Source organism: Salmo salar, chromosome 25 (assembly GCF_965601325.2).
Source record: "Salmo salar chromosome 25, fSalSal1, whole genome shotgun sequence".
Taxonomy (NCBI): domain Eukaryota; kingdom Metazoa; phylum Chordata; class Actinopteri; order Salmoniformes; family Salmonidae; genus Salmo; species Salmo salar.
Genome location: NC_138315.1, coordinates 39,525,099 through 39,543,540, shown reverse-complemented (window position 1 = coordinate 39,543,540; position 18,442 = coordinate 39,525,099). Strand labels below are relative to the sequence as shown.

The 18,442-nt window shown below is 45.7% G+C and overlaps 1 protein-coding gene across 1 annotated transcript in view; it reads right to left on the bottom strand.

The window, feature by feature from the left end:
- The window catches only part of LOC106586718 (importin subunit alpha-4), a 32,701-nt gene extending 16,132 nt beyond the window's left edge, over window positions 1–16,569 (bottom strand). The window contains exons 1-7 of the mRNA XM_014174282.3: window positions 16,372–16,569; window positions 14,112–14,156; window positions 4,654–4,743; window positions 2,411–2,440; window positions 2,256–2,308; window positions 1,865–1,960; window positions 433–518 (exon numbers count right to left, since the gene is read on the bottom strand). Of these exons, the coding sequence (XP_014029757.1) occupies window positions 433–518; window positions 1,865–1,960; window positions 2,256–2,308; window positions 2,411–2,440; window positions 4,654–4,743; window positions 14,112–14,156; window positions 16,372–16,440 (469 nt within the window). The 5' untranslated portion in view covers window positions 16,441–16,569. The remainder of the gene's footprint in view (window positions 1–432; window positions 519–1,864; window positions 1,961–2,255; window positions 2,309–2,410; window positions 2,441–4,653; window positions 4,744–14,111; window positions 14,157–16,371) is intronic.
- Between the last annotated feature and the right edge of the window lie 1,873 nt (window positions 16,570–18,442).

Sequence of the window (18,442 nt, the reverse complement as noted above, 5' to 3'; positions counted from 1 at the left end):
AGAATAAGAGCAGGGCAGAGAGACCGAGCCCAGACAGACAGTCAGAATAAGAGCAGGGCAGAGAGACCGAGCCCAGACAGACAGTCAGAATAAGAGCAGGGCAGAGAGACCGAGCCCAGACAGACAGACAGAATAAGAGCAGGGCAGAGAGACCGAGCCCAGACAGACAGACAGAATAAGAGCAGGGCAGAGAGACCGAGCCCAGACAGACAGTCAGAATAAGAGCAGGGCAGAGAGACCGAGCCCAGACAGACAGACAGACAGAATAAGAGCAGGGCAGAGAGACCGAGCCCAGACAGACAGACAGTCAGAATAAGAGCAGGGCAGAGAGACCGAGCCCAGACAGACAGACAGACAGAATAAGAGCAGGGCAGAGAGACCGAGCCCAGACAGACAGAATAAGAGCAGGGCAGAGAGAGCTGCTGAACTTACTGGATTTGACCACAGCCTGGGTCTGTTGTGAAGTACCAGACGCTATGTTGGTCAGGGCCCAGGCTGCCTCGAACTGGAGAGACGGACTAGCGCAGAGAAAGAGTGAGAGAAAGAATGAGAGGCCTTCCACTAACATCAACCCATCTTCATCCTAACCCCCCTATTGTCCTGGGTGTGTGTTCTCCTGACCACAAGGTCCTCTGTGTGTGTGTGTGTGTGTTCTCCTGACCACAAGGTCCTCTGTGTGTGTGTGTGTGTTCTCCTGACCACAAGGTCCTCTGTGTGTGTGTGTGTGTGTGTGTTCTCCTGACCACAAGGTCCTCTGTGTGTGTGTGTGTGTGTGTGTTCTCCTGACCACAAGGTCCTCTGTGTGTGTGTGTGTGTGTGTGTTCTCCTGACCACAAGGTCCTCTGTGTGTGTGTGTGTGTGTGTTCTCCTGACCACAAGGTCCTCTGTGTGTGTGTGTGTGTGTGTGTTCTCCTGACCACAAGGTCCTCTGTGTGTGTGTGTGTGTGTGTGTTCTCCTGACCACAAGGTCCTCTGTGTGTGTGTGTGTGTGTGTGTTCTCCTGACCACAAGGTCCTCTGTGTGTGTGTGTGTGTGTGTGTTCTCCTGACCACAAGGTCCTCTGTGTGTGTGTGTGTGTGTTCTCCTGACCACAAGGTCCTCTGTGTGTGTGTGTGTGTGTGTGTTCTCCTGACCACAAGGTCCTCTGTGTGTGTGTGTGTGTGTGTGTTCTCCTGACCACAAGGTCCTCTGTGTGTGTGTGTGTGTGTGTGTTCTCCTGACCACAAGGTCCTCTGTGTGTGTGTGTGTGTGTTCTCCTGACCACAAGGTCCTCTGTGTGTGTGTGTGTGTGTTCTCCTGACCACAAGGTCCTCTCTGTGTGTGTGTGTGTTCTCCTGACCACAAGGTCCTCTGTGTGTGTGTGTGTGTGTTCTCCTGACCACAAGGTCCTCTGTGTGTGTGTGTGTGTGTGTGTTCTCCTGACCACAAGGTCCTCTCTGTGTGTGTGTGTGTGTGTGTTCTCCTGACCACAAGGTCCTCTCTGTGTGTGTGTGTGTGTGTTCTCCTGACCACAAGGTCCTCTCTGTGTGTGTGTGTGTGTGTTCTCCTGACCACAAGGTCCTCTGTGTGTGTGTGTGTGTGTGTGTGTGTGTGTGTTCTCCTGACCACAAGGTCCTGAGAATGGGGAAATATTTTGTTTGGGTTGGCTCCAGAGAAATGGGCCATGGGACTGTCATGTGCCTGACACACACACACACACACACACACACACACACACACACACACACACACACATTATCTGCATCATATCTCCTAGACATTAATCCTGTCAGACTACAGGATTACCTCCCAGTAAATGTCCCAACAGTGCATTAGTAGAGACAGTCAAAGAGAGGATATTGGTCTGAGGCAGCAGCAGACTCACTTGTCATCTCTCTCCAGACATTTGACTAGGATGGGCAGGATGCCCGACTTTATCAGGTCATCAATGGGAGGGTTTCTGTCACTGGAGAGGAGTTTTCTGACGGACACAAAAACAGGAAGTGTTATGTTTCAGTCATGGAGTAGAAAACAGGGTTTGAGAGATACAAAGCAGAGAGAAGTACAAGGTGATCACACGTCTTACTATACTTGTGAAAATAATATTTTCCCTAACCCCAATTCTAACAATAAACTTAACCCCAAACCTAAAAATAGACATTTACAAGTGTGGACCAGCCAAATGTCCTCACTTCTCAGAATTGTAGTTGGTTTACTATTCTTGTGAAGACTTCTGATACTCACAAGTATAGTAAAACTTATACACACACTTTTACCTGGCAGCCTGTACGGCGCTGAGCTGGACCACGGCGTTATCACTAGTGGCATTCTTCAGCGATAGAGAGAATGAGAAAACACGTTACAGCACCACACTCAGAGGATGTTTTTTAGTTAACAAGTAGGCATGTGTGTACATGGAGTTGAGGCTGACCTGTAACATGACTTCTAGAGTGATGTTTTGCTGTAAAGACAGAAGGGAGAGCATCAGTACCAGATCAACAACATGGGGGACGGGATAGAATTCACATAAACATCCATTTAACAGATCATTCTGTGGCTGCTGCTGAGTTGGTGTGTTGACCGGCCGGTTGAGGCCGTGTGAGCTCACAGGCTGAGAATGTCATGCTAGCCAATCACCACACTTCACCTTGTAGCAGCTAAACCAGGCCAGCCCAGGGCCTATTGCTCATTTCATTAGCTTAGTGACAGGTCTCCAGTCAGCAGGGTGAAAAAGCTTCTCTGAATTTATCATTACATCCCCCTGTGGATCCCCATACAGTGCATTCCAAAAGTTCAGAGCCCTTGACTTTTTCCACATTTTGTTACATTACAGCCTTACTCTAAAATTGATATTTTTGTGTAATATATCTATTTCTTGTTCTCAATCTACACACAATACCCCATACTGACAAAGCAAAACCAGGTTTTAGAATAAATAAAAAAAAGTAAACTGAAATATTACATTTACATAAGTATTCACATCCTTTACTCAGTACTTTGTTGAAACACCTTTGGCAGCGATTACAACCTTGAGTCTTCTTGGGTATGATGCTACAAGCTTGGCACATTTGGGGAGTTTCTCCCATTCTTCTCGGCAGATCCTCTCAAGCTCTGACAGGTTGGATGGGGAGCGTCGCTGCACAGCTACTTTCAGGTCTCTCCAGAGATGTTCGATCATGTTCAAGTCTGGGCTCTGACTGGGCCACTCAAGGCAATTCAGAGACTTGTCCCGAAGCCACTCCTACATTGTCTTGGCTGTGTGCTTGGGTTGTTGTCCTGTTGGAAGGTGAACCTTCACCCAAGTCTGGGGTCCTGAGTGCTCTGGAGCAGTTTTTCATCATGGATCTCTCTGTACTTTACTCTGTTCATCATTCGCTCGATTCTGACTCGTCTTCCAGTCCCTGCTGCTGAAAAACATCCCCACAACATGATGCTGCCACCACGCTTCACCATAGGGATGGTTCCAGGTTTCCTCGAGACGTGACGCTTGGCATTCAGGCCAGAGTTGAATCATGGTTTCATCAGACCAGAGAATGTTGTTTCTGAGTCTTTAGGTGGCTTTTGGCCAAATCCAAGCAGGCTGTCATGACTTTTACTGAGGAGTGACTTCCGTCTGGCCATTCTACAGACCTGATTGGTAGAGTGCTGCAGAGATGGTTGTCCTTCTGGAAGGTTCTCTCATCACCAGAAGAACTCTTGAGCTCTGTCAGAGTGACCATTAGAGTGACCATCAGAGTGACCATTTCTCTCCCGATTGCTCAGTTTGGCCAGGTGGCCAGCTTTAGGAAAGGTTTTGATGTTTGTAAACTTCTTCCATTTAAGAATGATAGAGGCCACTGTGTTCTTGGGGACCGTCAAACATTTTTTCGGTACCCTTCTTCAGATCTGTGCCTCGACACAATACTGCCTCGGAGCTCTACGGACAATTCCTTCGACCTCATGGCTTGGTTTTTGCTCTGACATGCAGTATAAATAGTGGGACCTTATATAGACAGGTGTGTGCTTTTCCAAATCATGTTCAATCAATTTCATTTACCACAGGTGGACTCCAATCAAGTTGTAGAATCATATCAAGGATGATCAATGGAAATAGGATGCACCTGAGCTCAGTTTCAAGTCTCATAGCAAAGGGTCTGAAAACTCATAAACAAGATGTTTTGAATTTGTAATAAATTTGCAAAATGTATGAAAACCTGTTTTCGCTTTGTCCTGAGGTATTGTATGTATGTATGTATGTATGTATGTATGTATGTATGTATGTATGTATGTATGTATGTATGTATGTATGTATGTATGTGTGTGTATGTTTATTTTAATGAGGATTTTTTTTATTTTTAAATCCATTTTAGAATAATGCTGTAACGTAACAAAAATGTGGAAAAAGGGAAAGGAATGAATACTTTCGATGCACTGTACATCATACAAACCATAGAGAGACCAGGGGGTTGAAGACCCATGTCTACATTACAATGTCACACATAGAAATGGACTGTAGAGCACGAACACAATGTCTAATGTCTATCGATCTCCAGGAGGGTTGGCCACACCTGTCCGGCTGGTCCTACCTGACAGATAATCTAAGCAGTACATTTCCATCTGTAACAAGTCTCTCGTCTTAGAGATAGCCAGCCCAGCGCAATAGCAAATGGGTCGCTGAAGTGACATCACACCCACCCCTTTGAAGTCGGAGTCTATGTCGGAGTCCTCAAGACTGTCCTCCTGTGGGACGTTTCTCTTCTTCAGTAGATGTTTGTCTCGTTTGTTCTGATGGAAGAGAGGGAGAGATTAAAGAATAAACCAACACATTGATGAATACTGAAATATATGAGAGTAGCAACACTTAAGTGCGAGCTGGATATCGGTCGAAAAAGAGCTGACCCTCGCATCCCTAGGATGTGTGTCATCTCTGGGACCGGAGTCTGCCTGCCCAGAGACATCTGGGGTACAGTTGGGGACAAAGTACAAACCCTGTGTTGCTATGGGGATGTCCTCTACAAGATTACTCAACTTCAGATACAGTGCCTTCAGAAAGTAATCACACCCATTGACCTTCTCCACATCTTGTGTTACAAAGTGAGATTAAAATGTCATTTTATTGTTGTCAACTATCTACACAAAATACTAGAATGTCAAAGTGGATTACATTTTTATAAAACACTAAATACACTGCATATTGTTTAGATCAGTATTCAATCCTCTGAGTCAATACACGTTAGAGTCACCTTGAGCAGTTGTGGAATATGTTTATTCTGTGCAGGCTTCCTTTTCACTGTGTCATTTAGGTTAATATTGTGGATTAACTACAATGTTGTTGATCCATCCTCAGTTCTATCACAGCCATGGTGAAATCCCAGAGCAGTTCCTTTCCTCCAACTGAGTTAGGAAGGGCGCCTGTATTTTTCTACTTACTGGGTGTATTGATACACCATCCAAAGTGGAATTAATAACTGCACCATGATCAATGGGATAGTCAATGTCTTTTCTTTTAAGACATCTACCAATAGGTGGCCTTTTTTGCGAACCATTGGAAAAACTCCATGGTCTTGGTTGTTGAATCTGTGCTTAAAATTCACTGCGACCTTACAGATAATTGTGTGGGGTACAGAGATGAGGTAGTCATTTAAAAATCAAGGTAAACACTATTATTCAACACAGAGTGAGTCCATGCAACTTATGTGACTTGTTAAAGCACATATTTACTCCTGAACTTACACTACGTAACCAAAAGTATGTGGTTCCTGGTCGTTGAACAACTCATTCCAAAATCATCGAGTTGGTCCTCCCTTTGCTGCTATAACAGCCTCCACTCTCCTGGGAAGGCTTTCCACTAGATGTTGGAACATTGCTGCGGGGACTTGCTTCCATTCAGCCACAAGAGCATTAGAGAGGTCGGGCAATGATGTTGGGTGATTTGGCCTGGCTCGCAGTCCCAACTCATCCCAAAGGTGTTCGATGGGGTTGAGGTCAGGGCTCTGTGCAGGCCAATCAAGTTCTTACACACCGAAAAACCATTTCTGTATGGACCTCGCTTTGTGCACGGGGGAGTTCTGCTGAAACAGGAAAGGGCCTTCCCACCAACTGTTGCCACAAAGTTGGAAGCACACAATGACATTCTAGGTGATTATATGCTGTAGCATTAAGATTTCCCTTCACTGGAACTAAGGGGCCTAGCCTGAACCATGAAAAACAGCCCCAGACCATTATTCCTCCTACACCAAACTGTACAGTTGGCCCTATGCATTGAGGTAGGTAGCGTTCTCCTGGCATCTGCCAACCCCAGATTCGTCCGTTGGACTTCCAGATGGTGAAGCGTGATTCATCAATCCAGAGAACGCGTTTCCACTGCTCCCATAGTACAATGGCGGCGAGCTTTATACCACTCCAGCCGACGCTTGGCATTGGTGCATGGTGATCTTAGGTTTGTATGTGGCTGCTCAGCCACGGAAACCCATTTCATGAAGCTCCCAACGAACAGTTTTTGTGCTGACGTTGCTTCCAGGGGCAGTTTGGAACTTGGTAGTGAGTGTTGAAACCGAGAACAGACCATTTTTACGCGCTACACCAGTCCCGTTCTTTGAGCTTGTGTGGTCTACCACTTCGCCACTGATGCAGAGCTCTCCAGTCAGGTCATTATACTGCCAATGTATTCCTAAGGAGATTGCATGGCTGTGTGCGCGATTTTATACACCTGTCAGCAACGGGTGTGGCTGAAACAGTCAAATCTACTAATTTGAAGGTGTGTCCACATACTTTTGTATATATAGAGCATTTAGGCTTTCTGTAAGATGTTGGTTCAATTATTTACTTATTTTATGCCGGCCATGTTATTTTAGTGTGGGGCAAACAGAGAGAGAACGCATGATCGAGAGGAAGAGAGAGCCGTTGCGTCGCGAGATCTTTACCTGAAAACACATTATCTAAACGATTGATAGATGGTATTCAGCAGTCATAAAAGTAAGCCTTATTTACTTTGAAGAACTAGAAAAGTGATTTTGTCAGACAGCAGCTCTATAGAGATGACTTGGAATGAAATAGTGAAATGCAATATACACAACAACTGAAATATTTTATTAAAGTAAAGTGAATAAATGACAGGTAAGTGGTAACCAGTAATGGGCAGTCACTACCATCATGGGACCTTGTTGTTAGGGCATTCAACCCACATGATGCATAGCGCATTTAAAATGTTGAAAAAAATCATAACCAAAAATCACTATTATTTTTTTAATAATTGAACCAACCTTAAAAAGCACTAAGTGACACACCAACTGTAAGGCTCCTAGGGTACAGTGAGACACACACACACCAACTGTAAGGCTCCTAGGGTACAGTGAGACACACACACACCAACTGTAAGGCTCCTAGGGTACAGTGAGACACACACCAACTGTAAGGCTCCTAGGGTACAGTGAAACACACACACACCAACTGTAAGGCTCCTAGGGTACAGTGAGACACACACACACACACACACACACACACACCAACTGTAAGGCTCCAAGGGTACAGTGAGACACACACCAACTGTAAGGCTCCAAGGGTACAGTGAGACACACACCAACTGTAAGGCTCCTAGGGTACAGTGAGACACACCAACTGTAAGGCTCCTAGGGTACAGTGAGACACCCACACACCAACTGTAAGGCTCCTAGGGTACAGTGAGACACACCAACTGTAAGGCTCCTAGGGTACAGTGAGACACACACACACCAACTGTAAGGCTCCTAGGGTACAGTGAGACACACCCCAACTGTAAGGCTCCTAGGGTACAGTGAGACACACCAACTGTAAGGCTCCTAGGGTACAGTGAGACACACACACACACCAACTGTAAGGCTCCTAGGGTACAGTGAGACACACACACCAACTGTAAGGCTCCTAGGGTACAGTGAGACACACACACCAACTGTAAGGCTCCTAGGGTACAGTGAGACACACACACCAACTGTAAGGCTCCTAGGGTACAGTGAGACACACACACCAACTGTAAGGCTCCTAGGGTACAGTGAGACACACACACACCAACTGTAAGGCTCCTAGGGTACAGTGAAACACACACACACCAACTGTAAGGCTCCTAGGGTACAGTGAAACACACACACACCAACTGTAAGGCTCCTAGGGTACAGTGAGACACACACCAACTGTAAGGCTCCTAGGGTACAGTGAGACACACCAACTGTAAGGCTCCTAGGGTACAGTGAGACACACCAACTGTAAGGCTCCTAGGGTACAGTGAGACACACCAACTGTAAGGCTCCTAGGGTACAGTGAGACACACCCCAACTGTAAGGCTCCTAGGGTACAGTGAAACACACCAACTGTAAGGCTCCTAGGGTACAGTGAGACACACACACACCAACTGTAAGGCTCCTAGGGTACAGTGAGACACACACACACCAACTGTAAGGCTCCTAGGGTACAGTGAGACACACACACACCAACTGTAAGGCTCCTAGGGTACAGTGAAACACCCCAACTGTAAGGCTCCTAGGGTACAGTGAAACACACCAACTGTAAGGCTCCTAGGGTACAGTGAGACACACACACCAACTGTAAGGCTCCTAGGGTACAGTGAGACACACACACCAACTGTAAGGCTCCTAGGGTACAGTGAGACACACACACCAACTGTAAGGCTCCTAGGGTACAGTGAGACACACACACACCAACTGTAAGGCTCCTAGGGTACAGTGAGACACACACACCAACTGTAAGGCTCCTAGGGTACAGTGAAACACACACACACCAACTGTAAGGCTCCTAGGGTACAGTGAAACACACACACACCAACTGTAAGGCTCCTAGGGTACAGTGAGACACACACACCAACTGTAAGGCTCCTAGGGTACAGTGAGACACACACACCAACTGTAAGGCTCCTAGGGTACAGTGAGACACACACACCAACTGTAAGGCTCCTAGGGTACAGTGAGACACACACACCAACTGTAAGGCTCCTAGGGTACAGTGAAACACACACACACCAACTGTAAGGCTCCTAGGGTACAGTGAAACACACACACACCAACTGTAAGGCTCCTAGGGTACAGTGAGACACACACACACCAACTGTAAGGCTCCTAGGGTACAGTGAGACACACCCCAACTGTAAGGCTCCTAGGGTACAGTGAGACACACCCCAACTGTAAGGCTCCTAGCGTACAGTGAGACACACCAACTGTAAGGCTCCTAGGGTACAGTGACACACACCAACTGTAAGGCTCCTAGGGTACAGTGAGACACACCAACTGTAAGGCTCCTAGGGTACAGTGAGACACCCACACACCAACTGTAAGGCTCCTAGGGTACAGTGAAACACACCAACTGTAAGGCTCCTAGGGTACAGTGAAACACACCAACTGTAAGGCTCCTAGGGTACAGTGAGACACACCAACTGTAAGGCTCCTAGGGTACAGTGAAACACACACACACACACAACAAAGATGAGCAGACAGACACACTGGTGTTGAAAATATTCTGAAAGACACACACCACACACAGCCGCTCGGCATGTGAGGCAGTGGTAGGAGGGATATCCCTTGGTCTACATTCCAGTGTGTGCTGCAGTGCCGGGCCGTGGGTCACTGGTGGCGACTAACCAGCCCTGTGCTGCTCTCTGCTCGGGCAGGCAGCACCAACAGACCCTGTTCTCCCTCACCCGCTATATCACCCATCAACAGCCATGTCTCACTCTCTGTATCAGTGGTAACTTCCCTGTTTCTCTTCCTCAACCAAGTGACTCAGCAAATCCCAATCAGCATCATGAAGTAAAAAGAGTGAGCGACAGACAAAAGCCTTGACGAGGGGGATTGTTTTAACGTCTGAGGAAAAAAGAAAAGAAAAACAGGAAGTGGAAGGAGAGTTAAGAGTGTCAAAGCTCAGAGGGGGGTCTAGCAGAGGAAGACAGTAGGGGGGAGGAAGTAAGATTCAAAGCCATGAACAGGGTACTCTTTTGCGTCGGAGAGATCAGAGTCAACATAAGAGCAGCGGATTGTTAGACATGAGTGACAGAGATAGCTACGTATCACAGGAGGGGGGAGGGGTCAGAGCAACCCTTCAGTCTCTGGATCTTTACAAAGGTGTAAACAGAGCAGCTGCATGACTACCATACTAATTGGGTGTATTGTATCCAACACAGTACAACCTGTATATTAAAGGATTAAGATTAAAGCCAATTTTTGCTAGATCTGAAAATGTGGTCGGAAGCTCCGTATGGAGGGTGTGATGCAATTTTGGAGCCTCTGGAGGCATGCAGAGGCCAAATTGAGCTCTGTACCAAATGTTTAAACAAATGCGGAGGGCTCCGAATAGCTCCGCATTGACATGATTGGTTGACGGGTAGGTGGGGGCGGGGAGGTCCTGTATAAACAAACTCACTTCCTTGAGAACTTCCTTCACAACAGCTCTGCACTGCGAAATGCAAGTACACTATACAGTACCAGTCAAAAGTGGACACCTACTCATTCAGGGGTTTTTCTAAAAAAAATAAAAAATAAAAATCTACATAGTAAAGACATCAAAACTATGAAATAACACATATGGAATCATGTAGTAACCAAAACAAAATATATTTGAGATTCTTCAAAGTAGCCACCCTTTGCTTTGATGACAGCTTTGCACACTCTTGGAATTTTCTCAACCAGCTTCATGAGGTAGTAACCTGGAATGCAATTCAATTAACAGATATGCCTTGTTAAAAGAAGGAAAGAAATTCTACAAATTAATGCGTTTCAGCCAATCAGTTGTGTTGTGACAAGGTAGGGGAGGTATACAGAAGATAGCCCTATTTGGTAAAAGACCAAGTCCGTATTATGGCAAGAACAGCTCAAATAAGCAAAGAGAAATGACAGTCCATCATTACTTTAAGACAAGTTTCTTCAAGTGCTGTCACAAAAACTATTGAGCGCTATGATAAAACTGGCTCTCATGAGGACAGCCACAGGAAAGGAAGACACAGAATTACCTCCGCTGCAGTTCATTTAAATTAACTGCACCTCAGATTGCAGGCCAAATAAATGCTTCAGAGTTCAAGTAACAGACACATCTAAACATCAACTGTTCAGAGGAGACTGCGTGAATCAGGCCTTCGTGGTCAAATTGTTGCAAAGAAACCACTACTAAAGTACACCGATTTAAAGAAGAGACTTGCTTGGGCCAAGAAACATGAGCAATGGACATTAGACCGGTGGATGTCTGTTCTTTGGTCTGATGAGTCCAAATGTGAGATTTTTGGTTCCATCTGCCGTGTCTTTGTGAGACGCAGAGCAGGTGAACAGATGATCTCTGCATGTGTGGTTCCCACCGTGAAGCATGGAGGAAGTGGTGTGATGGAGCTTCGCTGGTGACACTGTAGGTGATTTATTTACACTTAACCAGCATGGCTACCACAGCATTCTGCAGCGATACGCCATTCCATCTGGTTTGAGCTTAGTGGGACTATCATTTGTTTCTCAACAGGACAATGACCCAAAACACTTCCAGGCTGTATAAGGGCTATTTAACCAAGAAGGAGAGTGATGGAGTGCTGCATCAGATGACCTGGCCTCAACAATCAACCGACCTCAACCCAATTGAGATGGCTTGGGATGAGTTGGACCGCAGAGTGAAGGAAAAGCAGCCAACGAGTGCTCAGTATATGTGGGAACTCCTTCAAGACTGTTGGAAAAGCATTCCTCATGAAGCTGGTTGAGAGAATGCCAAGAGTGTGCAAAGCTGTAATCAAGGCAAAGGGTGGCTACTTTGAAGAATCTCAAATACAAAATATATTTTGTTTTAGTTACTAGTGCAAATAGTAAAAAATAATAAAAACCTTTGAATGAGTAGGTGTCCAAACTTTTGACTCGTACTGTATATACAAAAGTATGTGGACACCCCTACAAATTAGTGGATTGGGCTATTTCAGCCACACCCGTTGCTGACAGGTATATAGAATTGTGCACAGAGCCAAGCAACCTCCATAGACAAACATTGGCAGTAGAATGGCTTTACTGAAGAGCTCAGTGACTTTCAATGTGGCAGTGTTATAGGATGCCACCTTTCCAACAAGTCAGTTTGTCAAATTTCTGCCATGCTACAGCTGCCCCAGTCAACTGTAAGTGCTGTTATTGTGAAGTGGAACCGTCTAGGAGCAACAATGGCTCAGCCTCTAAGTGGTAGGCCACACAAGCTCAGAACGGGAGCGCCGAGTGCTGAAGCGCGTAAAAATTGTCTGTCCTCTGTTAAAACACTCACTACCAAGTTCCAAACTGCCTCTGGAAGCAACGTCAGCACAAGAACTGTTCATCGGAAGCTTTGTGAAATGGGTTTCCATGGCCGAGCAGCTGCACACAAGCCTAAGATCACCATGTGCAATGCCAAGCGTCGGCTGGAGAGCTGTAACAATCACCGCCATTGGACTCTGGAGCAGTGGAAACGCGTTCTCTGGAGTGAATCACACCATCTGGCAGTCTGATGGACGAATCTGGGTTTGGCGAATGCCAGGAGAGCATTACCTGCCCGAATGTATAGTGCCAACTGTAAAGTTTGGTGGAGGAGGAATAATGGTCTGGGGCTGTTTCCCATGGTTAGGGCTAGGCTCCTTAGTTCCAGTGAAGGGAAATCTTAATGCTACAGCATACAATGACATTCTAGACGATTCTGTGCTTCCAACTTTGTGGCAACAGTTTGGGGAAGGCCCTTTCCTGTTTCAGCATGAAATGGTTTGTCGAGATCAGTGTGGAAGAACTTGACTGGTCTGCACAGAGCCCTGACCTTAATCACATCGAATACCTTTGGGATGAATTGGAACGCCAACTACGAGCCAGGCCTAATAGCACAACATCTGTGCCCGACCTCACTAATGCACGTGGCTGAATGGAAGCAATGTTCCAACAGTGGAAAGCCTTCCCAGAAGAGTAGAGGCAGTTATAGCAGCAAAGGGAGGACCAACTCCATATTAATGCCTGTGATTTAGGAATGAGATGTTCGAAGAGCAGGTGTTCACATACTTTTGGTCATGTAGCGTATTCATGCCCTGACTTCTGCAGAGGCCGTATCACTGTAAATGCTGCAAGGCCAATGCAGGAGTCAGATTTACCATGTAGCGCCTTTCAGCAGGCAAGCACACCAAGCATCTCAGGATAGATTACATCTGAATAGATGTTTTAATCTCTGTTAATCCCTAGGATGTAGTCTGTTAGTGATCATCACTAAGTCTGATAGTACAGTATACAGATACAGTACACAGGTCTGCAGATCAAGGTGAAGGGTAGTGAAATGTGGAGGGAGTGGCTGAATGACTAAGGTGAATAAGAATTGGGCTAACAGTTTCAGGGGTCAGTTACGGTCAAGGGCTCCATCCAAACTGGGATTCCCATGAGATCCCTGGGAGTTAGTGATGGGGGGGTGGATTTATACAGTTACATATCTGGATATTATTTTTGACTATATGACAAAATATCGCAATATTATTTTTGTGCTAGTTTGCTGTACCAACATTTTTTATGGGGGGGGGCACTTTTATTTCCATGACTCGTGGCTGCCTCTCATCCCTCTGCAGCAGACATTTGGGGAGCAATATGTTTGCAACATCGAATAACAATAAAATCACAGTATGGAATCACAATACATATGTAATCATGAGAATCGAAATACATATTGTATCGTGATAATATCGTATCATGAGGTCCCTGGCAATTCCCAGCCCTACTGGAAGTAGGGTTAAATTGCTCTTAGGTTGATCTAACAGTCAGTTTGGCTTTTTTTCCAAATTTTGGTTGGGATCTAGGGAGGATAAACTGATCCTAGATCTGTGCCCAAGAGCAGTAGGTCAAACAAAGATACCCATGAGGTCACGGTGAGGAGGCAGTTTACATGGGTCAGAGGTAAATCCAGAGGTGAAAGGTCATGGTTGGAGACAGAGTGTGTTAGACTGGGGTTAGTGCCTCTATAGAGAAGGGGATCCTTCTGTATGGATGGAGAGGAATACTCAGTCTGTCTGTCGCGAGACACAGGGTGAGAAAGAAACAGCCTGTTTAAAGGTCTGTGTAAGCAGAGAGGTGAATACTAATACATTAATATAGGGACCAGTAGAAGCACCGCTACAAAGTCGTGAATCACCAAAAATATTCAAATGAGGCTTCTTCACTCACCTTTCTCAGTTCCACTGTCACGTCATTTCGATGTCTTCTCATAGTCTGGAACACAAACGATGCAATATGAGAAAGAGAATCATTCATTTATAAAAACATTTTTAAGGAGAGTTCTTCATAACAACATCTCTCTGGACTCAGGTCAGAATATAGGAATTCTCGGGGACTAATATGTAAACTATAGGCTAACAGCCTAACAGTAACACCACTGGATGTGGTTACGGTTCAGGTTAATCAATGTGTTTGTGTACCAATATTAGTGACCGTGTCCCTCTGCAGCAGAGAGATGGTGAGAAATGTGTTTGAAACATTGAATCGGAATAGAGTCGCATCGGCACCTAAGTATCATGATAATATCGTATCGTGAGGTCCCTGGCAATTCCGAGCCCGAACCGGTGTGTTCGTAGTCCACTCATTGCTGTGAGTTGGTCTCAGATCTTGTGACTGTCACTGCGGTTCATATTGCCATCCTAAATAGCCCCTTACGTCACGTGGGTCAGTAACATCATACACAGCCTTGGTCTGGTCTTACCCCTGTCTAGGGAGGCTGAGGTGCAGAGAACCTGTGTGAGACACCTTCCCTCTCTAACAACCAGACAGTGTCCCAGTCAGAGCATCGGTGTGAGCACCGACTAGATCAGCAGAGGGCCAGTGTGGGTCGATGCAGGCTTTTGTTCTAGCCAAGCACTAACACATCCGATTCATCTAATCTGGATTCAGATTGAAGACAATGATTAGTTTATACATATATTAGGCTGTAGCCTAAACATAGCTTGACCAGCGTACCCATGTCCTGAGTCAACAGTGAGTGTTCGCCCCCTGGATACAGTGACCTGGGATGAACAATTAAGTCCAAGGCCACAACACTGACTGAGCAAATCCAAACATGTTAGACTTTACAGAGCAAAGCAGATATTTGATAAGTAATTCTGGCTGCATCTCACATGATGTCCCATAAGGCTGTTCAGTGAGAGACAGTTGAACTGGGTGCAATTGGCCAAAGTTGCCCCTTCTGATGGAGCAAGGTCAGATCATCCTAGTGGTTAAGGTCAGGATTTGGGTTAACCAAACTCATCCTAGATCTGTGGCTATGGGACCAAACCCCAATGAATGATTTTCCCACTGCCCACCCCACTACTATAGAGAGTGTGTGCCAAATTGTTTTAGTAATCAACCATTGCAGGAACACACAACTCTCTGGTCCCAGACCAGTGCTGCTTAGGGATTATTCTACCTCCTGGCCTCTCCACTAGGCCCCAGATCGGGTTGTACCTCCAGGGAGAACCCAAGCTAGACATCCAGGATGCCAGAAATAGCCCTAGTGACGCACTTTGCAATGTCTGCCTGTCCATCATAGTAGCCATGTGTTTGTAACGTTAGCTCGCGGTTTCAAAACAACCACTTATGGGACTGGTCCAGATCCCATGGTTTTAGATGGCTCCCAAAGACAAATCAACTATCTTCATCTACTATTTAGAAAACCCATTCCAGCCTTCATACACTGGGGATGTCTGAAAGATGCCTTTTTGTATAACTCTGTAAAGACATATAACTGAGTGTGTGTGTTATATTCAAAGATAGCACGGCTAACCAATATAAATACGTGAAGTCAGTATGCCATAGTTTAACATTGAGAGATCGGCCATAAGATACCGACCTAACGTTATGCGGATAACAAGACGATGTGTGGAGGAACTAGCAAGTAAACCAATTCAAGTTAACGTTAGCATGCAGTCCTAACATAATAATTCAATCGACATATTAACCGAGCTAACTAACTAACTAGCTTATATAAACATCTAACTATAAGAACATTTACTGCACAGGCAGTCGTTCAAAAATGCCTATTTTAGCTGGTCACAGTTAGCTAGCTCATTTTTGTTGGACAAGGGTAACGTTATTAACCAAAAATATATCGAGCTACTCTAAGTTCTAAACAGGGTTCAGTTAGAGAGTCTATGTAGCTTATACATGCTTTTGCTAACTACCGTCTTTGGATTTGGCCAGTTGGGCTGTCAACTATATTCTGCTTTCAAAACTGGTGGTAGTTAAGTTAAGTGTTTAGGTAACCAGCTAGGTAATAGTTCGTCGTTAGCGAAGCCGGCTGACCACATTGCTAACTTACGTTACAATCTTTGCTTGCAAGCTAGCTAGCTAACAAGGCTTCATCAAAAGCTTGTCAGACAAGGCCGGTGAATATAGCCGGTGTCTAAAGTCAAATCCAACACGAATCACTGGTAAACCGCTCTACCCAACATACCTCGACATCGCGTCCCTTGTTTTTGAAGCTCTTGATACGGTGGTTATCCAAGTCGGCGTTTTCTGCCATGTCTGTTTGCTTGGTTGCGAGTACTCCGGCGTTTGGTCTCCAGTGAAAGGCAGGCAGCACTGTAAATATACTGCTGAGTACAGAGAGGCGACTAGACCTAATTCAGATGGCTAGTATGAGGGAGGAGCTCGGTGACGGGATATCCTATTTTTGATGGGATGTTTTAGAAATGGCTCGCAAGGCCATCACCATGGTTATTTTTTAAATATCATTAATTTAAAACATTTTGAACAAATGCAGACACCTCAGTAAATCATGTACCTTGGCTTAGCCAATAAAGATTTTCCCATCAGGATTTTGACCTATTCACTACATGGTACACGGTGTCATAAAGGCATCAGTAAGAGAGGCCTGTAAATCAAACCAAAATCAAATCAAACTTTATTTGTCACTTTATTTGCAGAATAAAACAAGTGTAGACTTGACCGATTTTCCCATCATGCTCCAATACGGCCCAGTCAATGTTAATGGGGGCCTGTTTGGCCCGCCTTTTCCTGTAGTCCACGATCAGCTCATTTGTCTTGCTCACATTTAGAGAGAGCTTGTTGTCCTGGCACCACACTGCCAGTTCTCTGAGCTCCTCCCTATAGGCTGTCTCATCGTTGTCGGTGATCAGGCCTCCCACTGTTGTGTCATCAGCAAACTTAATGATGGTGTTGGAGTCGTGCATGGCCATGCAGTGATGGGTGAACAGGGAGTACAGGAGGGGACTAAGTTCACACCCCTGAGGGGCCCCAGTGTTGAGGATTAGCGTGGCAGACATGTTGTTGCCTACCCTTACCACCTGGGGGCGGAAGTCCAGGACTTAGTGATGAGCTTCATCGGCACTATGGTGTTGAACGCTGAGTTGTAGTCAATGAACAACATTCTCACATAGGTGTTCCTTTTGTCCAGGTGGGAAAGGGCAGTGTGGAGTGCGATTGAGATTGCATCATCTGTGGATCTGTTGGGGCGGTATGCGAATTGAAGTGGGTCTAGGGTATTCGGGAGGATGCTGTTGATGTGAGCCATGACCAGCCTTTCAAAGCACTTCATGGCTACCGACGTGAGTGCTACGGGGCGGTAATCATTTAGGCAGGCTACCTTTGCTTCCTTGGTCACAGGGACTATGGTGGTCTGCTTGAAACGTGTAGTTATTACAGACTCGGTCAGGGAGAGGTTGAAAATATCAGTGAAGACACTTGCCAGTTGGTCCGCGCATGCTTTGAGTACACGTCCTGGTAATCTGCTTTGTGAATGTTGACCTGTATAAGGTCTTGCTCACATCGGCTACCGAGTGTTATCACACAGTAATCTAGAACAGATGGTGCTCTCATGCATGCTTCAGTGTTGCTTGCCTCGAAGCGAGCATAAAATACATTTAGCTCGTCTGGTAGGTTCGTGTCACTGGGCAGCTCGGGTCTGGGTTTCCCTTTGTAGTCCGTAGTAGTTTTCAAGCCCTGCCACATCCGACGAGCGTCAGAGCTGGTGTAGTAGGATTCAATCTTAATCCTGTATTGACGCTTTGCTTGTTTGATGGTTCGTCTGAGGGCATAGCGGGATTTCTTATAAGCGTCCGGATTAGTGTCCCGCTCCTTGAAAGCGGCAGATCTAGCCTTTAGCTTGATGCGGATGTTGCCTGTAGTCCATGGCTTCTGGTTGGGATATGTACATACGGTCACTGTGGGGACGACATCATCAATGACTGAGGTGGTATACTCCTCAATGACATTGGATGAATCCCGGAACATATTCCAGTCTGTGCTAGCAAAACAGTGTTTGTTTGTGTGCTTACTATTCACATCAAATTGTGAAAAGGGGAAAACAATAGAAAATATGTCTACTATATGTAGTTTCTATAAAACCCATCTCCATTATGAAATGCATGGCAAGGTTTGTATGATTCCTTTATCAAAGCATGCCTTATGGTGTTTTCACATTTAGTCAGTCCTCTTTAAAGTGAGCTCTGGGGTAAAGAAAAAGCTAAATAACTCAGTTCACTTCGTATTCACACTGCCCTTGC